General features: G+C 51.2%; 1 protein-coding gene across 3 annotated transcripts in view; it reads left to right on the forward strand.

The window, feature by feature from the left end:
- Nucleotides 1–25,052, forward strand: part of LOC133351333 (tetraspanin-4-like) — a 179,738-nt gene that overhangs the window by 4,329 nt on the left and 150,357 nt on the right. The window contains exon 1 of one of the 3 annotated variants that reach the window (XM_061566440.1): nucleotides 23,831–24,106. The exons of the other annotated variants lie outside the window; for them this stretch is intronic. Coding sequence (XP_061422424.1) covers nucleotides 24,043–24,106 — 64 coding nt within the window. The 5' untranslated portion in view covers nucleotides 23,831–24,042. Of the gene's footprint in view, nucleotides 1–23,830; nucleotides 24,107–25,052 lie in introns of those variants that run through there. 3 annotated transcript variants of the gene reach the window in all.

Consider the following 25,052-nt stretch of genomic DNA (forward strand, 5'->3'; position numbering starts at 1 on the left):
AGATGGGGAGATGGGGGTTTGGTAAACACTGCAGAGAAATTAATTTTAAATCAACATAAATTAATAGCAGCATTACAATTTTAAAGAATGATACTCGGAACGTGTTACTATTAAATACACTAAACCATAGGTAACATCACGATATAAATCACCCACAAATCGATCATTACACTCTACAGGAATAGTAATTCACAGGGCTTCCTCAATCTACTGCTGGATGAAGGTCTCCCCACGCTGTCTGATGCGAGGGTCATTTGACCATCCCAAAGTGGTTGTTAAACGGCGGGATCCAGGACGGGTTCGGATTTCATTCGTCAGGCCGACGAATTATCAAACCGAAGTGGTTGTTTGCACGTTCACCACAGGTACGTGTGGTTAATGCAGACAGGATTCCTTGAAAACGGATTCTGTTTGGTGTTTTAAACATCTTGATACAGTAAATTTAGCTGTGACGGTCCCACCTGATGACGGAGACTTGTGTTGCCTCCGAAACGTCGTGATTTATAATTTTATTTCTATTATTTTTATTTTTATTTATGTTTACCTACGTGACTTTACCGAAAAATCTCAGAGTATGAGTATCTTAGCACACCTGTTTTATGCTCTGAAAGGGTCAAACCTATTGTTATATTTTAATGTTGACAAGAGAGATCCCATCCGGTCCCAATGCAGTAGGCTTCTCACGAAAGAGTGCGTAGTTAGAAATATTGAGTTAGAAATATTTAATTTTATTTCTACCCACGTGACTTTACCGAAAGAACCAAAGAGTATGGATTCCTGCAGTTACGAAAGCTTCAAATCAAGATTGAAAGAGTGCTCTTTAGACTCGGCGAAAGGGCAATTTCACATCGCCACCATGGACCACGAACACAAGAGCACAGCGGGTGGTAGTTTGTGTTAATCCACTGCTGGATGAGGAGCCCCCCACCCCCCACACAATGCGACTCGTGGGGGTGACCTGGTCGAGAAACTTCACCACGCTGGGCAGTGCGAGGTGGCATAGACGCTGTAGCGCAGTACGCTACAACATTGGATTTTGTTGCACCGCCTCTTGCCGACTTGGCAAGTCGTTGCAACGCGCTCTCATTGTGTTGTTGTTCTAGATTTCAAGCTTTCGTGACTGCAAGGATTCATACTCTTAGGTTTTTTCGGTAAAGTCACGTAGGTAAAAAATAAAATAAAAAATAATAGAAAATAATAAATCACGTTCATAACAAATCACGTGATTTATTATTTAATTTTTATTATATTTATTATTATTATTTATTTTTTACCTACGTGACTTTACTGAAAAACCTGAGAGTATGTTGTTGTTGTAGTTCAAGCGCCACGTTTGACCACGTTAATTGCCGCCTGCTGTGCCGTGTAGGCTGCGCGTTTTGGCAAAAGAAGCACCACACCTCGCCATCACATCGTACACACAGCGTACTCACGCAGAGCCCTTGGGGCACGGCTCGGATATACTTTACACGTTTACAAGGCAGCGGGCAGGGCAGTGATCGTTATACAGGACTGATAAGTTGCAAGATATGTTGTTACACTGCCTGGGTTACATCATGCAACGGAACTATTTTCAGAAAACCCATCTCGCATATTCAATGAAGTGCGTGCTTATTCCTAGCAAGGACTAAATGCGGGTGTTGTAATGTTGTCTCGTTGTTCTGGCGTCTTAAGATAACGCGGCGGAGACGACTTTGACTCGATCTGAGTCGCCGGCCTGCGAAGCAAGGCTGCGTGCAACGCGCACATGGTGCGGTGACGTCAGGTGGCACGCAGGACATCACGGGAGGGCCCATGCCCTGGCTACACTCGTGCGTTATGCTCTCTAGGAATCGCATCTCGGTTAATTTTTTTATGTTTTGGTTGTTTGTAGCCTGCACGCACATCTCTGCCCGATGAGTTTCCCATCAACTGGATACAATGTCAGAATTTGCCTTGAGTGTGCTCTAGGTCCGTGTTAATAGCGAACGTGAACGACTTGGGTTCAATGTTTAATTTCACAAACACCAACAAGAGGTTTTACCATTTGTACACTTTCTTCATATGGTTTTGTGGCTTTTGTAAATGAAATGCGTAAATGTCTTGATAAGATAAAGTCACAGGCGTACAGATGGACAGACACGCAAATGCATAGATGCATGTACATACAAAGGCACATGTAAATGCCATTTCTTGATTCCTCCACCACCCATGTTGAGGAATCTGCCTACCAGACATTACCATCTCACCCCCAGTGCTTCCAGCCACTCGCACTGGAGGTTAGCGAGTCACTTCCCTTTCCGATTCTTACTTGGCACGGCTGCACTTTGGAATTCCCTCCCCCGTTGTCTCTCGTTTCTCACAAGCTGTCTCCGTTCAAGAAACATTCACTCTTATCTATTTTTGCCTTCAGCAGTGCCGCTCGTTGCTGGCCAATTCTAATGTTGGGCCTGTGCTACGGGCTCAGCAACTGTGATTTACACATCAGTAAAAAAGTAACACCGCTGGCTGGCTAACGACGACGAAGATGATGATGAGTGGCCGGAAGTGTAAATGTCACGTTCATGGTGAGGAAGTCTCTTTCAGAGGTGAGCCCAATGTGGCTTCGGTATCACTTCCTGAATGTTCCCCTGCCAGTAGCTGGAAGTCACACTGCACGCAGCACTTTATACGCGTGGGTATGGGTAACATTGCATCCTGGAGGCGCGGTGAGATATGCTGGGATAGTTTCTCCGTTATTAACCTGCACACGTGTAAGATCGGGCTGAGCGTTTGGCGACATTGTGTGGCAGTACAGCAAGTGGGTAACCGATTTATCTGCATTGCATCGTGAGTGCAATTTTGAGGGTGTATTCGTGTTGTTAGCATGGTTGAGTGTTTTTTGTAAATCTCCTCCCAACTGTGAAACGTTCCTTAGAAAAGGGCCAAACATTCAAATGTAAGAACTTTACTTGGGTCTCCTGAGACTCAATAACACGAGTAATGCTTTTTCCCAAAGTCAACGGCAGCGGTTCTGCTGAGAAGGCCAGGGCCCTGGAAAGGAAATGTGGAATTTCCACCACTGGCTCTGGGCGGCCAGTGGAGATGAGCACTGCTCAGTTGTTCGCTGAAGCAGCGAGAGAGCGTCGCGTTTGTCTCCATGGTCAATGGGCCCTCGGCCACCTGCATTGTGACCTGCGACCCCTGAGTGCTGCCCTGGCTGTCCCGGCTGTCCTTGCGGCTCGTCGTCGTTGTTGTGATTGTTGTGGTGGTGGTTGTTGTTGTGGTTGTTGAAATTGTGTTTGTTGTGGTTGTTATTGTGGTTGTTGTTGCTGTGGTGGTGGTTGTGGTTTTTGTTGTGGTGGTCGTTGTTGTGGTTCTTATTGTAGTTGTTGTGGTTGTTATTATGGTGGTTGTTGTTCTGGTTCTTATTGTGGTTGTTATGGTGGTTGTTGTGGTTGTTATTGTGGTTATTGTGTTGGTTGTATATATTTATATTGAACTTCTTTCGCACCGTACGCCGCTAATCGGAGTTGCGGGGATTGTGTCGTCCACCTCCCTCCACCCGACACGGCCAATTGGTAAGCATTTGTCAAGTGAAGAGAACGTGCCAAGCTGTTACTCCTGTACTTCAGCACCGCGGTGTGTTCGAGAGAAAACCCGAACGATTTATAATTGTCTGTGTCGGGTGGAGGTGGGTGTACGACACATTTACATTTACGAGATCTAACACCCCCCCTCCCATCATGAATCATATCGGTCGCGATGTCCAACCTACGTGTTCAGTGGATGGAGACCCTTTCAAGTTGCTATTCACCAAACCGTTCGCCAGAAGGAGACATAGTACATGCCTCGTCTCGGCAGGGGGCAGTCTCTCACTTGGACAGAGAGGCACATCCGTGCCCATCACCTTCTGCTGCCTTCTACCCTGCGGTTGGATGTTTTAGTGAAGTCTCTGCGGCTGTGTGGGTGGGTGTGTGGGTGGGTGTGTGGGTGGGTGGGTGGGTGTGTGGGTGTATGGATGATGGATCATTAATATTACCACCGTGGTACAATTACTCAATCCGATGTGGATTTATTATAGCGAGGTCTAAATGCCACCGCATCTCCGGATGCCGTGCAGACACCATGAGCGTGTTTATTTGAAGATGGAGACAGCCAGTCATACGTAGATGGAAAAAAAGGGAATGTATTAAGCCTGTACTTGAACAGTGATAGTGAGTCATCGGCACTCAGGGAAGGGTGTTCCAGGCTGTGGAGGCATGAAGAGTGCGTGGAGGGGAGTAGAGTGAGATGAGAGGGGAGAGGTAGGAGAGTGTGTGGAGGGGAGTAGAGTGAGATGAGAGGGGAGAGGTAGGAGAGTGTGTGGAGGGGAGTAGAGTGAGATGAGAGGGGAGAGGCAGGAGAGTGCGTGGAGGGGAGTAGAGTGAGATGAGAGGGGAGAGGTAGGAGAGTGCGTGGAGGGGAGTAGAGTGAGATGAGAGGGGAGAGGTAGGAGAGTGCGTGGAGGGGAGTAGAGTGAGATGAGAGGGGAGAGGTAGGAGAGTGCGTGGAGGGGAGTAGAGTGAGATGAGAGGGGAGAGGTAGGAGAGTGCGTGGAGGGGAGTAGAGTGAGATGAGAGGGGAGAGGTAGGAGAGTGCGTGGAGGGGAGTAGAGTGAGATGAGAAGGAGAGATAGGCAGGAGAAAGGCCATGGTGCATCTTGAAAAGGGTGAGTGGGATCTTGAAATTGATCTGGGATTGGACTTGGACCGAGTGAAGGCATTGGAGTATCCTGGTGACTTGGTCTCATTTACGGATGTTGATGAGGGATTCTAGCATTGGCATTTACCCTGTTGTAATCAGAGATATCTAATGTGGGCTCTTTGGCAATCGATCTTTCACGTGGGTTAGTCCGATATAACTTATCCACGCATAATGTGTTTTGGATGCCATTGTGCCTTTTGGATCTGTTAATTCCAATTGACAAGTGTACATGTTTCTTTACTGATGATGGCCAGTCAACTGAAATATCCAGTGTTTATGTGGCTGTCAGAGAAATAATTTGTGAAAAATAAGTTTTTTTTTTAATTTTCCAGGCCTTTTTGGGATTGGACACTTAACCAGGTTTCACTCACGACGGCTCAAGCGCCGTGAGCTCATTGTCCCAGCCAGGGATTAATTTCTCAATAAATATTGTGCTGGGCCCCCTAACCTCCAACCCCCTGGAGCTTGCCTCCTCCCCGTCAACAGTGGTGGGGCGAGGTTAGGGGTAGAGATATATTTTCCATAGCTCAGCCCCGGACAGCTCTGCCAGAAATTAATAGACATTTTTTTTAAATGATTCAAACTCTGGCAGGAGCATTTTGTACAACTTACACATTGACAGATATCTCCATTCGGAAGAACAATTTCAGTAATTCTCGATGAGATGAAATGAAAGTGGATTCAGGTCACTTCATCAGAAGGGGAGAGACGACGAGCATTTGTGTTTGACAATATTGCTGACATCGAAAAGAGACAATCTCCTGAAATTCTTTACATGGCCTCAAAGGAGAGATTGGTATTAACAAAGACTCTATGGCTTCAAACCAATATCCACTGCGATATGACAACTGTCAGCTTTGTCAAAATCTAACCTTAAGTAACGCAAATTAAGAATTAACTTTTGTCCAGAGTCAGACTTAATGATTCAGTCATTGACTACCCAAACATAGCGGAGAACAAGACGCGGTCATTGCCATTCCTCCGAGCCACCGGCCATCCCAAACCTGCGCTTAAAGACAATTAAAATCTATAATCTAACGGAGGCACAGGGGAACCGTTTTTAATTTAGGAAGTGTAAGTAGCCATGGGGGCTCACGTCCAGTTGCCGAGGAGACCCATAAAAGAAATTAAATTAGGGGGCACGGCATATGGCCTGCATATGGCGGCGCCTGTAATCCAGCACTGCGGAGGAGTGGGTCGGTGGACCGCACAAACTCCCTTCCCGTGGCCGTGGCTGTCACAGTGTCTCATTCCGGCTTGGAAGAAGACAGTGCAGCAAAAAAAGTGGACTCCACCCGTTCCATCTTCATGGGATAGAGTGTTGCCCCCTCGCATGCGTCGCTTTTTCTCCTGGGATGCTCCTGTTTCTTCCCACGTGTAAACACTCACGATTCATTGGCCGATAATATCTGAATATGTAGAGGACTGCAGAGCTTGGGCAATTGCTCACTCGCCGCGTGGCTGCTGCTGCCTTCCCGATCTTCTGTGTATGTATGTTGAACTTCTTTCACACCATATGTAGCCAAGCGTGCTAATCTGTGGTACCTCCTCCTGACGCCTCTGAGTCGTCCTCCCTCTGTCTCTCTGCACGAGAGCGAGCGGATACTGGGCGGTAGCGGCGGCGGCGCGTTACAAGTTGGCATCATTATCGTTTTCTGATTTTTTTGTATTCTACAAAATATCTCCCAGCGCGTGGAGAAAAATCATCGTCGGGGACTGCACCGGCACCGTGACCTCACAGCGCCGCGGGCACAACCCGACGAAGGCGCACCGGGAAACGCATGCGGGGGGGGGGGGGGGTTCAGTTGTGCTGGACGGTGAGCGGAGCGGGGGGGTGGCGAGGGGGGGCGGGCGGGGGGTGTTAATTGGGCGGTCACGAGGCGGTGGAATGTGCGCGGTAACGGGCGTTTGGCAAATAGCACGATAAATCAAAGGGGTAAACCGGTCTTCAGAGACGCACCACGGCGTTTTGCCCTCCGGGGTTCAATCTACAACGTCACGTAAAGCAACACGCACGCGCGCAGCAATGCACACAACAGCCTGTGCCGAGACACAAATAACCATACGCGCGCGTGCAGACTTCCGTACAGGCACGAAGACAAATATTTTCCCAATTAGTCCGCAACAGATTGTCAGCATTTATAAAGAACCCCCAGTTTAGACTCGTAAACTGTTAGAGGCAAGCGCCCGTTATGCGAGCGCATGTTAAAAGGCCAGCGTGGCAACAGGAATTGGTGGTTGTGGCAAGGCCCACTCACACCTGCGCCACCTTAGTCTCCAGGATGTGCTCAAACAGCCATTAAAAAAAAAAACTTAAACAGGAGAAATCTTTGTCGTGACGTAATACGTGGGGTGCCACGGTAGCGAGAGATGTTAACTACCTCGCTTGGTATACAGGAAGTCATGGGGCCGATCACGACCCTGACGCCTGTAGATTTGGAGTTTGCGTGTCTCTCTCCCCGTGTTCGGGTGGATTTTTCTCCGGGTCCTTCGCTTTTTCCCTCTACATTTAGAATCAACGTGCGTTTCGAGTATTTAGCTGCTATTTCTACATGATAAGCCACTTGGTTGAGTTATCATTTGTGGCCAGGTCGCTTCTGAAAAGGATCTCTATAGCTCTGCGGGCCTTAGCTGGTAAAATAAAAAGTAGTTTAGTTTTAGAATTTTCTTTACAAGATACATTTTTTGTCTCCGAAAATAACGCCGCGCTGTTCGATTTGCCTTCGCTGAAATCACCCTCAACGTGCTCGATCTCGTCGGATCTCCAAAGATAAGCAGGTTTTGATCCTGGCTAATACATGGATGGGTGATCGCCTGGTTTGCATAGGCGCTGTATGTTATGAGGACTGTGCAAGGCATGGCCAGGAGATGTCAGCGTCGAGTGTCAACCCTTCCCCTCTAATGGAACGCGTTGTGGGTTTTCTCCAGGCACTCCAGATTCCTCCCACGGGAAGCTAAACCGCTCATTAAAGGTCCCGATCTTTATGCTCAAACAGCCAAATGTAGCAGGACCTTCCTGAAAAAAAGGGGTCTATGAAGAGCTCAGTGAGGCTTTACTGAGTAAAATAATTGTAATGGTTTGCACACTGACCTGCAATCCAGAGGTCACCGTATTTATCTCCTGGCGTGGCAGCTGAAACAATGGGCTAGGTTTTATTTTAATTTCTTTGCATCCGACACTCCACCCCACCCCCACCTCCACCCTTGTCCACCGGGCAGTATAAATGGGTGCACCGCAGCCAGGTCCGGGTGTGGTGGGGTAAAGTGTGGGTACTCCCATCTCTTGCAAGGCGTCTGAGCAGGGTGACCAGAGTGGAAGAGTAGACCTAGACACCCTCCACAGAGGCTCCCTGGAGCTCCCTCTTAGTGGAGGCCACTTCCAGCAGCAGCGGCACGAGCGAGCGATTGCAGGGCTGCGCCAGTTGCCAATTATTACAGTTGTGATATCTTGCCCGGGGAAGGGTTAAAGGAGCGTGCGTCCAAGACGTGAGACGCTCATTCCCTCCCTCCCCTCCCTCCCCCTCCTCCGCTCGCACGGCTCCTTCTCATCCGCGCTGGATCTCATCTCTTCTTCGCCTCAGCTGGGGAATAAGAAACACATTTGCGGAGATGTGTAATTCTCCATAACCGCATGGCAGTTAGGCGTTACATTATACGCGCCGCATATCGCTGTGTATGCACGTGCGTACGTGCGATGCGGTGGCTTAGACGGTATCAAACTGTGCTGCAGTCCCAACAACCTTGGCCTACTGCTTATCTACGGTGAACAACACCATGTGTTACCAGAACTCACGCTTCTGCGAGGTCGTCATCTTCTACCATCTGAGCGGTTGGCCAAGTACTGTGCTAAAGAAGTTCAACATACGTACGTTCATCATCATCATCATCAGCAGCAGCAGCGATGATCAATCCACTGCTGGATGAAGGCTTTCATAAGCCGCCACCATCTCCCATGATCTTGCAAAGAAACAAATTAAGATGGATTAGAGAACGTAAGCAGCTTAGAGACATCAACATTGACTGTCCAGAAATGTAAGCGAGGCTTGGGGGGAGGAGACGTCATCGCGAGCAGGGTTGAAGGCCTGTGATTAGAGACCAATGACAGAGTGGCAGCCAAAGGAGGGATGACACACGAGAGGAATTCCCCCGCGGAGGTGGAGGGATGCAACCGGCTCACGTGCAAGTGCTAGGTGGGTTTTTTTTTTTAGCATCGCAAGAACCACGAGAGAAGACAACGGTTTGGGAGAGGAGCCTTAATCTGGCAGTGGATAGATCATGGCTGGTGATGACCGAGGGGAAGCCGAGACCAATGTCGGTACCACTGTGGTGCAGTGAATCAAGGACAGGAGTAGGGGCCGACGGTTCGTGGGAGTCCTGCACAGGACTCGTGCAGGGTGTTGATCGTGCCTGATGGCGACGACGACGACGACGAAGCGTCGCGTCGCGTGAGCCCAAAGCCGGCGGGACCTCCCGATCACCGGGGCCGCGTGCGGGCAGATGACAGAAACTCCGCGAGGATTTCCTGTCGGACGCTAATTGCCAGGAGTGTAATTAGTGAGAAGAGGGCACGGGGGGAGGGGGGGAGGGTTGGTGGGGGGAGGCCGGCACGGCGAAGATTCCTCGAGCTTCGTTTTGAGCCACCGACAGTCAGCCGGCCAGCTTAGAGGAGCGAAATTAGCCGTCATCAATTATTCAGCGGCACCTCTCCCGCGCGCACCCCAACTTCCAGGGTAATGACCAATAATAATTCTGCTGACAGTTCACTAAAATAAATTGGGTTGGAGGACGCTTTAACGATTCGCGAAAAGGTGTTGGTTTATTATGGGATGTATTTTATTTTCGCCGCTTTAGAGTTTAAGGCTCTTGGTGCGTACGTGTGACCGCGTGGGCAACGCGTGTGCGCGGGCGTGTACGCGGGCGTGTACGCGAGTCAGCCTTAAATGAGTGCCTGGTGCAGTGCGTGAAGATCAGCGTTGGGGAGACAAAGGTGACTAGGTGTGGTGCTGCCCCCCGTCACCTTATTGTGCTACAAGCCGGCCTCTGTTAGGCACTTGCCTGTATGTATGCACGTTGACCTTCTTTCGCACCGTTCGTAACCAACCGTGCTAATCGGAGCTGCCTAATGGCGAGTGGCGGCATGGTTGTTCTTGCGTTGCGCTACGAACCCGGCGACCTTGGTTCGATTTATAACCGGTGCAGGCTACGTGGTGGGACTCTTTATTAAGCATTTATTTATTTATTTATTAGTTATACGCCGTCGTACGTCACGACGAAAATCCGACCCCGTAAAATGAAACGCGCGGAAAAGGCTCGGCCGTAAAGGGGCCGCGCTTTTTGTCCGTGAGAGCGCCGTGCTGGGGAGGTCTCCAGCATGACGGACGTTCCGGAGAAGAAAAGAAAAAAAACTCCTCCTTCCCGGGATGTAGTAAATGTAACAAACTGCGGGGTAGCGTGGAAGGCGGAGAAGAATAAAAATTGTGCAGCGAAATGTGGGGCAGCTTTATTCCGAGTAATGTTCGGGCAGCATACGCCTTAGCTGCCACGAGCGTGCAGAATTGCCCATTCGGGATGAAAAGCAATGTGATTTTTTTTTTCCCCCGGTTTCCACTCTTTAAAAAATAATGTTCACTTTATGTGCGGAATATTTCACGCTTTTTGCACGCGCCGATATGTACCGCGGTAATACGCGATGGGAGGTGTGTGTTCAAGGGGGGGGGGGTGGGCGGTGAAGGGGGTGGTGCAACGGTTTGGCACGCTCTGCCAATTGATTGGCACCGACGGCTAACATCGGTGGGGGGGGGGGGGGGATATCTGAAGCAGTCCTGGACTGCCCCCTTCACCAGCCCAACACCCAACACCGACCGGCGTGGTGTGAAGTGTGGTCAGTGGAGTTGCGATGCCTTCAAACATGCAGTGACTGTTAAGAACGTAATGGGATAATGGTCGATGGGAATGGCATCCAAAGGCTATAACGAGCCTCAGAAAGCGCCGCTGCGGAGATGGAGCGAAGGAAACGAGCTATTGTGTAGGAGTTAAATGGATTACTGCATCGCAGGACTGCGAGCAATGGGGTGACTTAGGGGAGCCTCATGCAGCAGTGGATCGAACATGGCCGACGATGTCGAATGATTATACGTCAAAAACGATCCTTGGCGGAACACGCGCGCACGCACGCTATTATGGCAGTGGTTGCTAATATCCGCGCGATCAATTTGCATGCGCGTGGTTATCAAAGGACGCTTGAGTTAAGCCTCACCTGAGCCAGTCGATGAGGCACGGGCTTAACCCGAGACTGTTCTGGTTCAATTTGTAGCCCTTTGCTAATTCCCAATTAAATGTGTGCCGCAAGCGATAAAAGCAGGAAGGCCACCCCCACCACACTCGCCCCCCCCACCCCCCACGCACACACACACACACAGGACTCACCGTGATGTATTTGGGGGGGGGGGGGGTTGCCGCCTCTTTCACGCTGGATTTAGCGCTTCCGCGATGGGCTAGTCGCCCACACTTGACCCCACCGTCACAAACGAGGCGCAAACCGTGTCGGCGTCGGTTCGTCGTGGATCAGGGTCCCCGTGACCTCGTCGTGAATCAGGATCCCCGTGACCTCATCGTGGATCAGGGTCCCCGTGACCTCATCGTGAATCAGGGTCCCCGTGACCTCATCGTGGATCAGGGTCCCCGTGACCTCATCATGGGCCAGGGTCCCCGTGACCTCATCGTGGATCAGGGTCCCCGTGACCTCATCGTGGATCAGGGTCCCCGTGACCTCATCGTGGATCAGGGTCCCCGTGACCTCATCGTGGATCAGGGTCCCCGTGACCTCATCGTGGATCAGGGTCCCCGTGACCTCATCGTGAATCAGGGTCCCCGTCGGTGTCCGCCCACGTACAACGGGCAAACTGGAGCCGTGCTCGTCTCAGTCAGCTGCCCTAAACGAGTTGTGGCGATTCCACATTCCTATGGCAGGGCCGCTGGCTAGCCACAGGACGAGCAGCGTCGACGCTTCGCGAAGCGGTGCTCATTTTTATTGACGCGGGAGGGATGATGGGCTGTGGTCGGGTCGCTGCTGGGCATGCTTAGACATCCATAGAAAGTGGGGCCATGGATTGTGTTTGGTCTCCTCTGTGATGACAACACAAAACAAACACGGTGTGTTATTTGTTTGTGTTTAATTAGAATCTTTGCGCGGTCGAAATTGTAATAATTTACCCCACCACATACATGTGTGGCGGTGCACACTGCAACTTGTGTTTTATTCCTGGTGGCAAGTCGCATCTGAACCAGTGCTGGGCTCCCACTCACTCACCCGCACTGACCAGCAAGGCTTAGCATTATCATCATTATTAGTATACTATATATGCGTGCATGTTTGCAAGGAATTAATTTACTCTAGAGAAATGTCAAAGTTCCCCACAATAGTTGTTTATATATAAAAAAAAATGTTGCCAGGCAAGGCTCACTGAGCTATATAGCTATTTTTCAGATGCGACCTGGCCACAAATGATAGATTAATCAAGTGGTGGCTTACCACGTGGCAATGTACAGCAGCCAAATACTCTAAACGCGTGACGTTGATTCTAAATGTGGAGGGGAAAAATCGAAAAGTCCACACGACCACGGGGAGAGAGACACGCAAACTCCAAATATACAACAGGCGTCAGGGTCGGGATCAAATCCCACACCCTCCTGTATATCAGGCGAGGTAGTTAACATCTTGCCAATGTGGCGCCCCAAATGTGTATATAATGGAATGTAGTGGCTGCAGAATCTCAACACGGCACCCATAAAGTTCAGACCATTTGTGGTGGAGAGGGGTCATCGGTGGAGAGGGATACGGCCGAGTGAGTCAGAGGGTTGACAACGCTGAGCTCCTGGGTTTTTAATTCAGGTTACAGCCGCCCATGGTTAAATTGATCGCGAGTTTGTGGCCTCTCTCCTCCCCATCCCCATCCACCCAAATACACAGAATTAGATGTTGCACTAAATCTGGATAAATTCCAGCTCCGATAATTAAAATATCACACAAACTTCGACGCGACGATCTATGTTAAAGGATAGAGAAAGCCACTTGAAAGATTTTTTTCAGATGCCCTATGAAATAAAGTAACAAAAAAAAATCTTCTCCGTCAGATTTTCTAACGGATTCCTTCATCTCGCGACGCTGACGCCAAGACCCCACGAAATTCGTGAACAAAAAATATTGTTGATAAGAAGAAAAAAAATTAACCCGTAAAAACAAAGTTTTTCACTATAAATCCTTGATATGCGTGGCGGCTAGAGTCCTCTCGTCCTCTGGCTTGAGATGGCTGCCACCTATGGGTCAGATGATTGTCTGCCAGCATTAAGCAATTGGTAATTAAATATTTAAAAAAAATCCCTAAACAGTGTAAAATTTTGGAAAAAAATTTTCACGAAAATTAATTGTCACGCACAACGAGTCTGTGTGGAAAATGTCAGCTCGATTGGATCACGGGAAGTGGGTTAAAAAACGACCGAAAGATTTGCACGGTCGTAAGCAAGCAAGCAAGCACGCAAGCAAGCAAGCAAGCGAACTTAATATAAAGGATTTAAAAAGACTCCCCCCATCTCATCCCCAACGGGTGGCTGTAAACAAACTCTGTGTTGGAAACCCGGCGACTTTTATCGTCGTCGTCGGTCGGGAGCTGGAGTGGGGGCAGCCGTGAGCTGCCCTCCCACCTCTCCTCCTCGGAGCCGCCGCCGCCGCCGAGTGGCGCGTTGATGCGTTCGTCAGCGCAGCCGGTCGTCGGATGTGGTTCGGAGCCACGGGGACCGCAGAGGCTCGCTCGCGATGCCACCTGCTCAGCACGCTTCCTTGACCCCAACACCCCCACCTCCCGCCCGTGTTCGTTCCGTATGCCGTACGAGCAGCTCCAACCCAAACTCTTTCCCAGCCTCCGCCGGCCATCGGCGAGCTAAAATTATGAGGTCTTCCCAGCAGACGCGCTATTCCCGTCCTACTGTAGATCGCTGCCAGATTAATAGAATGTGTAAAGTCGCAAATAGCGTTGCGCTGGCCGGCCAGGGGCTGCCTGTGAGCGGGTGGGCGAGCAGGGCTGCGTGCGTGGGTGGGTGGATAAAGTGTGCCAGCGAGTGTTCGGTACGAGTGTTGGGATTGAGTTTTGGGTGGGTTCGGAGTTGGTAGAGTGCGAGTCGCCTCAAAGGGCACCTTAGCCTGGCGCAAGCGCCGCGATAATGTGGGCAGAATGCGAGTTGGTGAGTGAGTGGGTGAGTTGGTGAGTGGCTGGGTTAGTTGGTGGGGGGTGGGTGAGTTGGTGGGTGGGTGAATTGCTGAGTAGGTGGTTGAATTGGTGAGTGGGTGGTTGAGTTGGTGAGTGGGTGGGTGAGTTGGTGAGTGGGTGGGTGAGTTGGTGAGTGGGTGGGTGAGTTGGTGAGTGGGTGGGTGAGTTGGTGAGTGGGTGGGTGAGTTGGTGAGTGGGTGGGTGAGTTGGTGGGTGGTTGAGTTGGTGAGTGGCTGGGTGGTTGAGTTGGTGAGTGGCTGGGTGAGTTGGTGGGGGAGTTGGTGGGTGGGTGAATTGGTGAGTGGGTGGTTTAGTTGGTGAGTGGGAGGTTGAGTTGGTGAGTGGCTGGGTGAGTTGGTGGGTGAGTGAATTGGTGAGTGGCTGGGTGAGTTGGTGGGGGGTGGGTGAGTTGGTGGGTGGGTGAGTTGGTGAGTGTGTGGGTGAGTTGGTGAGTGGGTGGGTGAGTTGGTGAGTGGTTGAGTAGGTGGGTGGGTGAGTTGGTGAGTGGGTTGGTGAGAGTGGGTGCATCGTGCGCGGCCAGTCGGGGGACCGAATGCGATTGAGTACGATCGTGATCGAGGCCATATGTAGACGCGAGTGCATGAGTGTGTGTTGCATTACAGACCTGGGATCAATTATAATTGTGTAGTGGCTGGGCTGTGTGTAGTTGCTGGGCTGTGTGTAGTGGCTGGGCTGTGTGTAGTCACAGTAATATCAGCTGACGTGGGGGGTGGGGGGGAAGGCATGCGTCGGCTACTCGGGGTGCAGCGTGCCGCGAGAGGCGATGTGGCCGGGCCGGGGTGCTGGAAGGATGGAATGATAAAATAAGAGGACCACACACGTGGAGTCAGCTGGCACGGCAGGATTGTGGCGGTGGGGGTGGTGGTGGGTGAGAGGGTGGGGGGGCGTTGAGAGCGGGGTAGGTAGGGGAGGGGGGTAGAACGTTGGCTATGCCCGCGCGCGTTTGCGTCGTGGTGTCACGAGTGGCACGGCGGGGTGGGGGGGTCCCACTTGGCGGGGTCGATATAAAATGAGAGGAATGCTTGGCTGGCACACCAGCGCCCGACTGTGCCGATGCGGTTTGCAGCCGGCGCTGGCTTTAAGTGTGCATGACGTTGCCTTCGCTTGGCCGAGGCCGTTTTGGCAGAGAGTGGCGTTACAGGAATGAGTCATCACCGCCATTGTCGCGGTTGTCATCGGGCCCGAAATCCCCGCCGCGGCAGCAGCGCCGCCCGCCACAATCGCAGCCTCCGTCGTTGGCGCAGTCATCGGTGGGATCGACGCCATCGTTTCCATCTCGACAGCCACACTGCCGCCATCATCGTCATCATGGCAACAACCGTTGCAATCACTCCCGCCAACATTCACCATCACCACCGTGATCACCAGCGCCATCATCTCAACGAACACCCACCACCGTTCATGATTATAATCAGCCATGATCAATCCACTGATGGATGAAAGCCTCCCCCGATCTGTTGCAATCGCTCACGGTCCTGCCAATATCTCAGTTGCCACCAGGAGCTGCAATTCCTTTCTATATAATCGTCTATTACACTATTAGTAACTGCCGATTTGCACTTGCTTAATATTGAACTCATGTCACGAACAACACAAATTCTACCTATATTATTGAGAAAAAAAATTGATTGCAGGTACGTTGCAAATAATTAAACAGCCTACTTCAAAATGTTAATAAAGCATTCGCGATTTCAATAATTGGGGGTCGGAATGGTCTTCTGAATTAGACCAGTCGAGACGTTCAGTAAGCTCAAGGGGACGGAGAGTTCTGAGTATGATTGGAGCGAGCGGATTGTGTGGGCGCGACCTGGAGGCCACTCGGATAGAAGTTGGGAGCACGGAATCGCAAAAAGTTTTTTTTTAAATGAGTAATGCATTTTCAAGATAGTCGCAGACATTTGTACAATTGCCATTGTTCAAATTGAACTAAACATATATTTTAATCGCGAGCACTTTCATGTTCCCTGCACAAAATTCATTTTCTTAAAAGTACATTGCAAAATGTGTTTAATTAAATTAAAAAAACATGCTCAGCTGGTAATCATTGCCTTAACTTTTATCTTTGGAGGGGGGAGGGGGTTGTGGCGGGGGAAATGTATAATGAAGATGTATTTTGGCACCCGATTTATTTTATGTATCACGAAGCGGTTAGCACACTTACGCACAAAGCGCTTTCCGCAAATCAACCACAACACCTTGCTAATCTCGTCAAGGAGCATGAACCATCATCACGCGAACTACGGTCACCCTCGCAGCAGCAGCAGCAACGGCTCTTGGCTCGCCATCGAACAAAGACGGTGGTCAACGCATCACCGCGCGCTTCCAGATGCACTTCTGCGGCCGTCTGGAACGTTCTGATATAAGGTAGCTGCAGGAGCTTTACACTTTCAAATATTGATCAGTTTCATTTACGGGCAAACATCCCAGTGTCGCGGGATCGTCCTCATAAGGAGTCCGAAAATTCGGTGATGGTTTAATAAATGTAATTATTGATAATATGCGCAAACATGTAACACGTGTGTTTGGTTTTGAAACCAGTGTAAAAAAATATCTATACGAGTTTTTTTGCCCGTCTAAGGACGGGTGTATATTGCAGTAAATCTGAAATATTCAACAGAAACATTGTCCAGCTCTTGATTATTAATGAGGGGGGTTGCCCCATGTGGAGTGACGTCACCCGCTAATGGTTATTGTGGAGGGGTGCGGCATGTGGAGTGACGTCACCCGCTAATGGTTATTGTGGAGGGGTGCGGCATGTGGAGTGACGTCACCCGCTAATGGTTATTGTGGAGGGGTGCGGCATGTGGAGTGACGTCACCCCTTCATGGTTATTGTGGAGGGGTGCGGCATGTGGAGTGACGTCACCCGCTCATGATTATTAATGAGGGGAGGGGTGCGGTATGTGGAGTGCACGACCTTGTGCGTTTGTGTAAGTTTCCACGCGGGCATGAATATTAATAAAGGGGGGGGGGGGGGGGCTCTTTTACAGTGACGTCACGCACGGATGTAGCTCTGTGCTGCGTAGATTTATTTTTTAGCGTCACTTTCTGTAAAGAAACGTCATATTTGAAGCGACTTTGCGTAATAAATTATTTAACTCAGCTCGACCTTCCTCTGCGTTCGTGTAAAAATCCACCCACCATGAATATTAATGAGGGGGTGGGCGTCATGTGGAGTGACGTCACGTGGGGGGGGGGCTCATGTGGAGTGACGTCACGTGCGGGACACACAAAATATTTATCTTATTATAGTAGTATAATTTGGATTCACTAATATACTTTTTGAAAAGTGCTGAAAGTTCCTAGAGTTTGACAAAAGTGTGAATACAAAAATAGTTCAGCCGTGTAAAGTTTAATGAGTGCAGGGGTACTGTTATATCTGCCCTCATTATGGCTGTCTCTAAATTTAATTCCAAGCGTACATCTCTGCACACCTCTTTGCACATTTTTCAGTTTTTGCTCGATATCTGTTGCACATGGACACGAGCGATGAAGACACTTGGGAACGCATTCCTTAATTGCTTCATGCAAACTGCCAAGATGAGTAGGGGGGCTTGGCGAGGACACCACGGTGGCTAGGAGATGTTAACTACCTCGCTGGTATACAGGAGGTCGTGAGTTCAATCTCAACCCTGACACCTGTAGATTTGGGCATGTCTCTCTCCCCGTGGTCGCGTGGAATTTTTTCCGGGTCCTCTGGCTTTTTCCCTCCACATTTAGAATCAACGTCACGCGTTTAAGAGTATTTGGCTGCTGTACATTTTCACGTGATACGCCGCTTCGTTGACTTATCATTTGTCATAGTAAGGTCGCTTCTGAAAAAGTGGGCTTTACCTGGTAAAAGAAAAAATATTTCAGTTTATATTTCGATTTAAAGCTTTCGTGACTGCAGGGATTCACATTCTTGGTTCTTTCGGTAAAGTCACGTAGAAGGTAAATAATAAAGTAATTATTATTTTATTATTAAGAACCAAGAATATTTCAGTTTATAGTTTAGCTTAGGACGGGTTGCTCGAAGTGACGACGGTCAAGAATTATCACAAAGCGGCTGCCAAGGAATGCAACGCGTCCGAGGGTCAACGCCCATCGTGGAGATGGAGCGATGAAATCGGTTCACGTGCAGGCGCTGGGTGGTCTATCGCACCGCAGGATGTAAATGATCTCGGCGAGCTGAAATTTGACGGCCAAATTCACGTCGCGGAACCGGGAAAGGTTTGCGGGCGGCTTGTGGAGGGCCTTCATCCGGCGGCGGATTGACCTTGGCTGACGCGGGCGAGATTTAGGCAGAATCCTGCTGATGGGAGCGAGTCTCCCTCGTCCGAGGATGCTGGGGAAAAAAAAGAATTATTTTTAGCAATCCGCAAAGTTCAGTTGAAATGTCGTTTATCACTTTCTATTTTGTATTTTATTTTAAAAGGAGCCGCATCGATGTGTTAATTTAATCCATCTCTTATCCTGGCAGCGCAATCTCAACACCGCTTCATTTTAAAATAATAACCCCAAAGCGTCGGGGGTTTAAACAAAAAAAAAGCTAAAAATCGAGCCGAGGTTGTTTGCGCTCGCACCACCTCCTCTCGGCACGTTGGCGGAGGCCGTGAAGCCGATTTATTTTATTTGTCGTTGTCGAAGAGGGTTTTTTTCTTTCTTCTTTCGTGCTCATTATTTAAACACAGCGGCCGAGGACCTGCGAGCGAAACGTGGGGCCTGAAAGGAGTAATTGAATTTGATATGGGCAGCTTAAATTTAGATGCGATTACACTCGCAGGCTTTGTAGTTTGACAGCTTTATACGTGCGGCGTGGCGTGTGCACACGCGTCTGTGTGTGTGTGTGGGGAGCGGTGGCATGGCAGTTAGCGCTCTGCACTACAAACCCGGCGACCCGAGTTCGATTCCCGCGCACGGCCAACACCAGTTACGATTAGCTGAACCAGACTCGGCCTCGTACGAGTATCTGGTGCGATGTGTAAGCATCAGCACTGGGGAGACAAAGGCAGCCGGGCATGGTGCTGGCCACCCACCTCCTCTTGTGCCTTCACCGGTGCTCGCTGACAGCACTTGCCCCAACAGCTTGTATAATCTATACGGGAGATCTTTTGTCTTTGTGCATATGTGTGTGGATGCATGCGCATGTGTGTTTCCACTTGTGGGAGGGCGCGCTAGTGTGTGCGTGCGCACGCGCGCGTGTTTATAGGATTTTTCGGTCCGTTTGATTAATTTGCGCGGTGTGACGAATTCGAAGCTTGAATGCGTTTCGTGAATTGAAATTGGGGCCTGGCAAAGGCCAGATTGCGGCGTGCGCGATGGATGGAGCCCGGTGGCAGTGGGGAGGGCATTTTTAGGCCACGCTGCACGCACCTCACCGCTCACAGGAAGGGCTGTTCCCTCCCCCCGCCCTCTACCTTCCATCCCTGCCTCCCTCCATCACCGTGATCAACACCTGCACGTGTGTGGGGGGGGGGGGCGCAACGGATGCTGGGAGCTGGAAAAATAACGAGTTCAATGGGTGGCCTAGAGGTCACAGCCCTGAGCCATCGCGGCTGGGATCCTGCGTTTGAAAGCGGGTTTCAGCTGCCCAACCGTCATTAAATTGGCTCCTCAAGTGTAACAAGTTGATGGTCTCAGCCCATGAGTCTCAGCCTGGCACCGCTGAGATCTTGGCTCCTGGGTTTGAATCTGGGTCTCAGCTGGTTGGCGTGATGGGTACGGTTGCCACCTGTGAGGTCAAAAAAATCAGCACACATCATGGGGAGAAGAAGTAGAAGAAGGAAGAAGAACTTCATTTAAAAGCAGTGCCTTAAGTGGTGCATTATAACGCAAAAAAGAATTGCAGATTCCCAAGAGGACGATCCTGGGAAAACGAGGACAGGTGGCAACGCTCGTAGTGGGCGAGAGGGCAGTGCCATCGTCGCCACCCCTCGCCCCACACCCCCCCGCCCCCTCGGCACTGTCTCCGGGGTCTGAACCGCGCGGGGAATTCCTCGGTTGCGTTGCGCGCGCGCCGCGAATAGCTTCGCAGCGCCGCGTGCGCCAAATGACGAGCGGTGGCGGAATTTTCAGCCGCCGCCGCCGTCAGGGTTAGGCGCCTTGGCGAAAAGGTGACGCTTTATTCGTACGTAACAAGTCGGCGAAACGGTCCTTTGAAAACCTACCCCCCCCGCCACCGCCACCCCGCTCGGCTCGCGCGTTAACACCGTTATCCCCTTTAACCCCGAAGGGTAACGACGCTGTCACCCGCCGGCGCTCCTGGGCTGCTGCCCACGCAGGGCGCCGGTGGCAGCGCCGTGGGAAAGCACCACAGGATTATTTACCCAAAATGGGCCGCTGTGCGACGCGGCGAATGTTACGGACGCAAGCGAGCGAGCGAGCGCGCGCTGATGTGGCGAGAGGTCCGGTGTAACTTGAACGCGGCCGTCGTGAGCGAGCGCGCCGGTGCCCTTTGCGGGCGGTCACACGTGGTGCCTACCCCCCCCCCCCGACCTCCCGGCTTGGGCGGGCGATGCCTGCGCGTGATGCCCGCACGTGATGTCCGCGAGAGCCGTGCCACCCCCCCGGCCGACGGAGGGTTCCGCGCGCGGTTTGCCCGCATGGAGTAAAGGGGCCTCCCATCCGCGCACGCACCAGGATTTGCCACCAAAGCCAGTTGATATTTCTCAGCCAGCCACGGGGTCTATCGAAGCTGTTGCAGCGTGCCGCAGTAGAGTTGATCACAATGCCGGCAACCAGATCTCGGCACGGATCGCTTCCTGCCGCCACTCGAACACAGATGCCAATTTGCGGGCTGTCCGGGTCAACCCCCCCCCCCCCCACCGACTTGTCGTCTCGTCTCTCGCTCGCCCGTCATCTTGCCGTCCGTGTCTCTCCCTGCATGCTCATCTCACGCCCCACGCTTCTCCCGCTGTTCGTGTTTGCCTCGTCAGTTCCCGCGTGTATCTGTTACGTAAAAAAAACTCAAAATATTTATTAACCCAATTTCATCCCGGTTGTGCTATATCGGTGTCATCTCTTTGGGGATGAAGGATCCATTCGGAAATCTCGCAGAGATTGGCAACTTTTTGCGCTGGGCAATGGGCCCACAGTCGTGGATATCGCAGAGATACCTTTGGGATTCATTTATTGACCGCTGGTGCACACTGTAAGACGCGGCACTGTCCCACCTGCCCCCGTCACGGAGGGAAATGTTCGTCGCAAAATTTAAACTTGCAACCGAATTGAGCGCGATGGTTTTTCTTTGGTGCAGTGATCGGTGACTGAGCTGAGACCGTCAACTCATTGCGCTGGAGAATCCAGTGTGATGTTTGTTGAACTTCTTTCGCACCGTACGTAGCCAACCGTGCTAATCGGAGGTGATCACAGGCGGCTGCCTGGAATCGAACCCAGGCTCTCAGCGGTGCCAGGCTCAGCACTTTGACCTCTGGGCCACCTCGCCACCGCCTGTATTTATTACGTGACATTTTTTTGCCAGACTGTTTACGTGTGTGCCCCCCATGAGTAGTGTGTGTATGGGAGGGTAGCGGCGGTGCAGTCGTTTGCGAAACGCACTTTGAACTTCTGCAACCTGGGTTTGATTTCCGGCCAGGTGTCATGTCAGTGGCACGTGCAGGCCCGTTCCTGGGCCTTCCCTAAGTTCGCCATCGCCACTGGGACGCGTTTAGTTTGTCCCACCCCACCCCCCGCACCTCCGATTGGCACAGTTGGCTACGTACGGTGCGAAAGAAGTGCAACGTGCATACACACACCCCATCTCCCCCGGCTCCCCACCCCCGCCGTGTGGCCCCAACAGCCTTGATAGGTGCTGTCTAACAGCACGTGCACCAAGAAGCTGTGTAGGGTGTGGGGAGGAGGGAGATGACCTTAGCGTGTGTACCGTAAGCAGCTCAGTCAGAATCTTTATTTAACCCAGAGAAATCCGATGAGCTATGAAGCTCTTTTTCACAGATATCCACAGATTTCTAGCTAATGCCACTATCAACAGAGAGCATCTCCTCCCCCCTCCCTCGCCCCCCCCCCCATGCTTCTGTCTCCATTTCAACAATAAAAAAAACTCTATAATTTAACTTTGTTCTCACTCAGCATCTCTTGCAGAAATGGAATGGTTTTCTCTGCAGTTGTAGCAAGAGGTTACCTCCAACCCGACCATTCACGGCACCTCCTGTGTCTCCATCCCTTTCACGCTCGCTCGCTCCATCCCTCCTCCCATGCCGCTGGCCTTGCCCGTCGCACCGCGGTGTCACGGTTCGCGCACCGATTCCAATTGCAGAGGGTCGCCGGTGCGATTCGGTCTCCCGGCTCGGCAGCTGCAACACCGGCACGAGTTTCTCGACGTCGATCGGAGCAGCTGCCACTGTGGGACGTCTGGCGAGAAGCAGCGCACCACTCGTAACGCTGTCGATGGCCGCGGCGGTGGCGGTCGTGGCGGCAATTGTCGGAAACCACTCGCTTGTGTTCTCGTCGAGGCTCGGTGAACTCAACGTTTAACTTTACCAGCGGGTGTTCATGAACAACGAACGGAAGCAACAGAGGAGACACGTCGCCATGGTCAGTGACTCCATGGAATAGCCGTGAGAGTGCAATAATCATCACAATAATTCCACGACCGTCAGTGCAGGTAATGATTATGCAAATGCCACCTTGATGGTTGTGCCGCCGGAGTGAGACATAAACTGGATTCTAAATTGCCTGAAGGGGGCCAACCTCATTAAACACATCCAATAAACGGCCTGGCTCGGAGGGGCCTTGCGTTGACTCTCTACTCCGTCAGGAGCGCCGTGTGCCAAGCCAGCACCTTCGTGGGTCTAAGTTCGCTCACATGTTCCCCATCACCTTCATCATCAGCCATGATCAATTATTTGAAAAAGCGATTGATGATGAAGATCAAGTTTTCAAACGACGTTGTGCCCACCAGTGCTTCAGCGCTGTTCCGGGAATGATTTTGCCGCATGACGTAACAACTCCACTCGTAATTCTATGAACAGGTTTATGATTATTATAAGAAAACAATATACGATGATAAAGTATTATTGTGGATAGACGTAAGTTTGTGCTCTAGTGGTAGTGCCTTGTGTTGATAGTCTCTACTCCAAGCGAGCCTCGTAGCATTTCGGACAATATCGAGTAAGAAACGAATCACTTGTGCTGCCTGTCCGTCGAAGTCTACGGAAGGCGTTCGACTCGGTGGTGTAAATCGATACGGTAATCCTGCATCCAAGCGCTCCCAAACAAAGTTCTTCATTGCAAATGCTTTGAAAAAAGAGATGAACCCAAGCGAGTTTTCAGCGGTTATAATAAAACCAGGTTCTTGGACCCGTATTGGATTCCCACAGCCGTGGCGGGCGGCGCGGGGGGGTCAGCAGCCGGGAATGAGAGGGGAACGGCAGGAGGGCGACCGTCACGAGGGACAGGGAGCCTGGCAGGGGTGGCGGTGGTGTGGGGTGGCGGGTAACGGGGTGGGGGGGGGGGCGTTGGTGGGGTGGGAGGGGGGGGGGGGCGCGTTACCCACGCCGCCACCGGGTCGGAATAACTCGACTAAAATAGACGAAGAATGAGGCAGCCCCGGCGGGGAGAGCGCCACGTGGGCTCGGGGTACCGGGGGCGGCGGGGCACCGTCGGATCCGCCGCGTATCTCCGCGTCGACTCCAGCTTCTCCGGGGCGGAGGCCACTTACGGGGAGGCAGTGGTAGCGGTGGTGGCGACGGCCCTGGGGTGGTTGTTGCGGTGGTGGGCGAAGGGGGGGCGGGGGGTGGCATGAGCGGGTAGGGCGGTCGGGACATCAAGTTGCGGAGGTGGGGGGGCACTGGCTGGGGGGGGGGGGGGGGCGGGGGGGGCGGAGGGAAATGACGAATCCACAGATGCTTGCCCGCTGAAATCATGGCCCTTGGCAGTTGGTGTGGCCTTGTGCAAGTGGAGGTGGCAGCGAGCGGATGTCGTAGCGGGTCCCGGGGTATCGGACGGGCAGAGCGGTGGCGGCGGCGGCATCGGTGGCTGAACCGGCCCGGAGAGTGAGCAAGCTGGATCGGGGGGGCTCAGGCTGGGCACGGCTCGAGAGAGCGGACACCGCCATGGAGGAGCTGGAGAGCATCTTCGTGGAGACGGGGACCGCCCGCCGGCACCCGCCCGTGCCAGGTTGGTTGCTGGGTGCCGCCGCGGGTTGGAAGCGCCCGGGCCGCTGCTGGGGTTTGCACGAGTGCCGATGGTTGCGTGCAAACGCTGGAACCGATTTAATTTTTTTGCTTACTTCGATTGAAATCGATTTTAGAAATATTATGGAGGGTTGCGTGATTGCTGTGCCACGGCGCTAATTGACCGCGAGCGCACGCAAAGCGTGCACGGTGAGTTTACTCGACGCGGTTTTAGCCGTCGTGCGGAGCGTGATTGATTGGAATTAACAAGATGTATTTTTATGCTTGTTACCGTCCGGCCTTTGTTAGGTTAGGAATATATTGCAAACGTCTTAATCCATGCCGTGACCAAATATTGACATTCTGTATTGTCACAGTAATTAACCGTGAAAAAACAATATTCTCGTAACTTTTTAAATTAAATATAATTACATTGCATAGTCCATCAATAAACAGGCTAGAGTCTGTGTGCCTCATAAAATAGAGATACATTTTGTATTGCCCATCTGCCTATGAAAATTGTGGATCAATATTTAAAATTAAACATGGATGTAAAATGTAGCTGGTATTTAATTCTGTAAGGTGGACTGCCGATATATTAACTGTTGTAAAATTTAATTATATATTTTAAACACATTTTGGGGAGGGGTAGGGGCTATTTTTTTACTCCTAAAATCACATGAAACAGGAATATCATTTCGGTTTTGCTTGGAATAAATTTGTATGAGAGGGTTAAGTTGAGATGGTGAACGTCTTTCTGTAAGGGGCGGTCAAATATCTGACGGACACGTTTGTAAAATAATACTCTTTCTTAATCCCGGATTTTATACCGATATATAATGCGTAATTGTATTTAAGTTGTAAAGAACCAAAAAAAATATTGTAAACAAATTATTACAATCATAAACACCTTACAATTTATCTTCTTGGTTCTTTCGGTAAAGTCACGT

The sequence above is a fragment of the Lethenteron reissneri genome, chromosome 37, assembly GCF_015708825.2.
Source record: "Lethenteron reissneri isolate LAM-NWPU_2019-01 chromosome 37, ASM1570882v1, whole genome shotgun sequence".
Lineage (NCBI taxonomy): Eukaryota > Metazoa > Chordata > Hyperoartia > Petromyzontiformes > Petromyzontidae > Lethenteron > Lethenteron reissneri.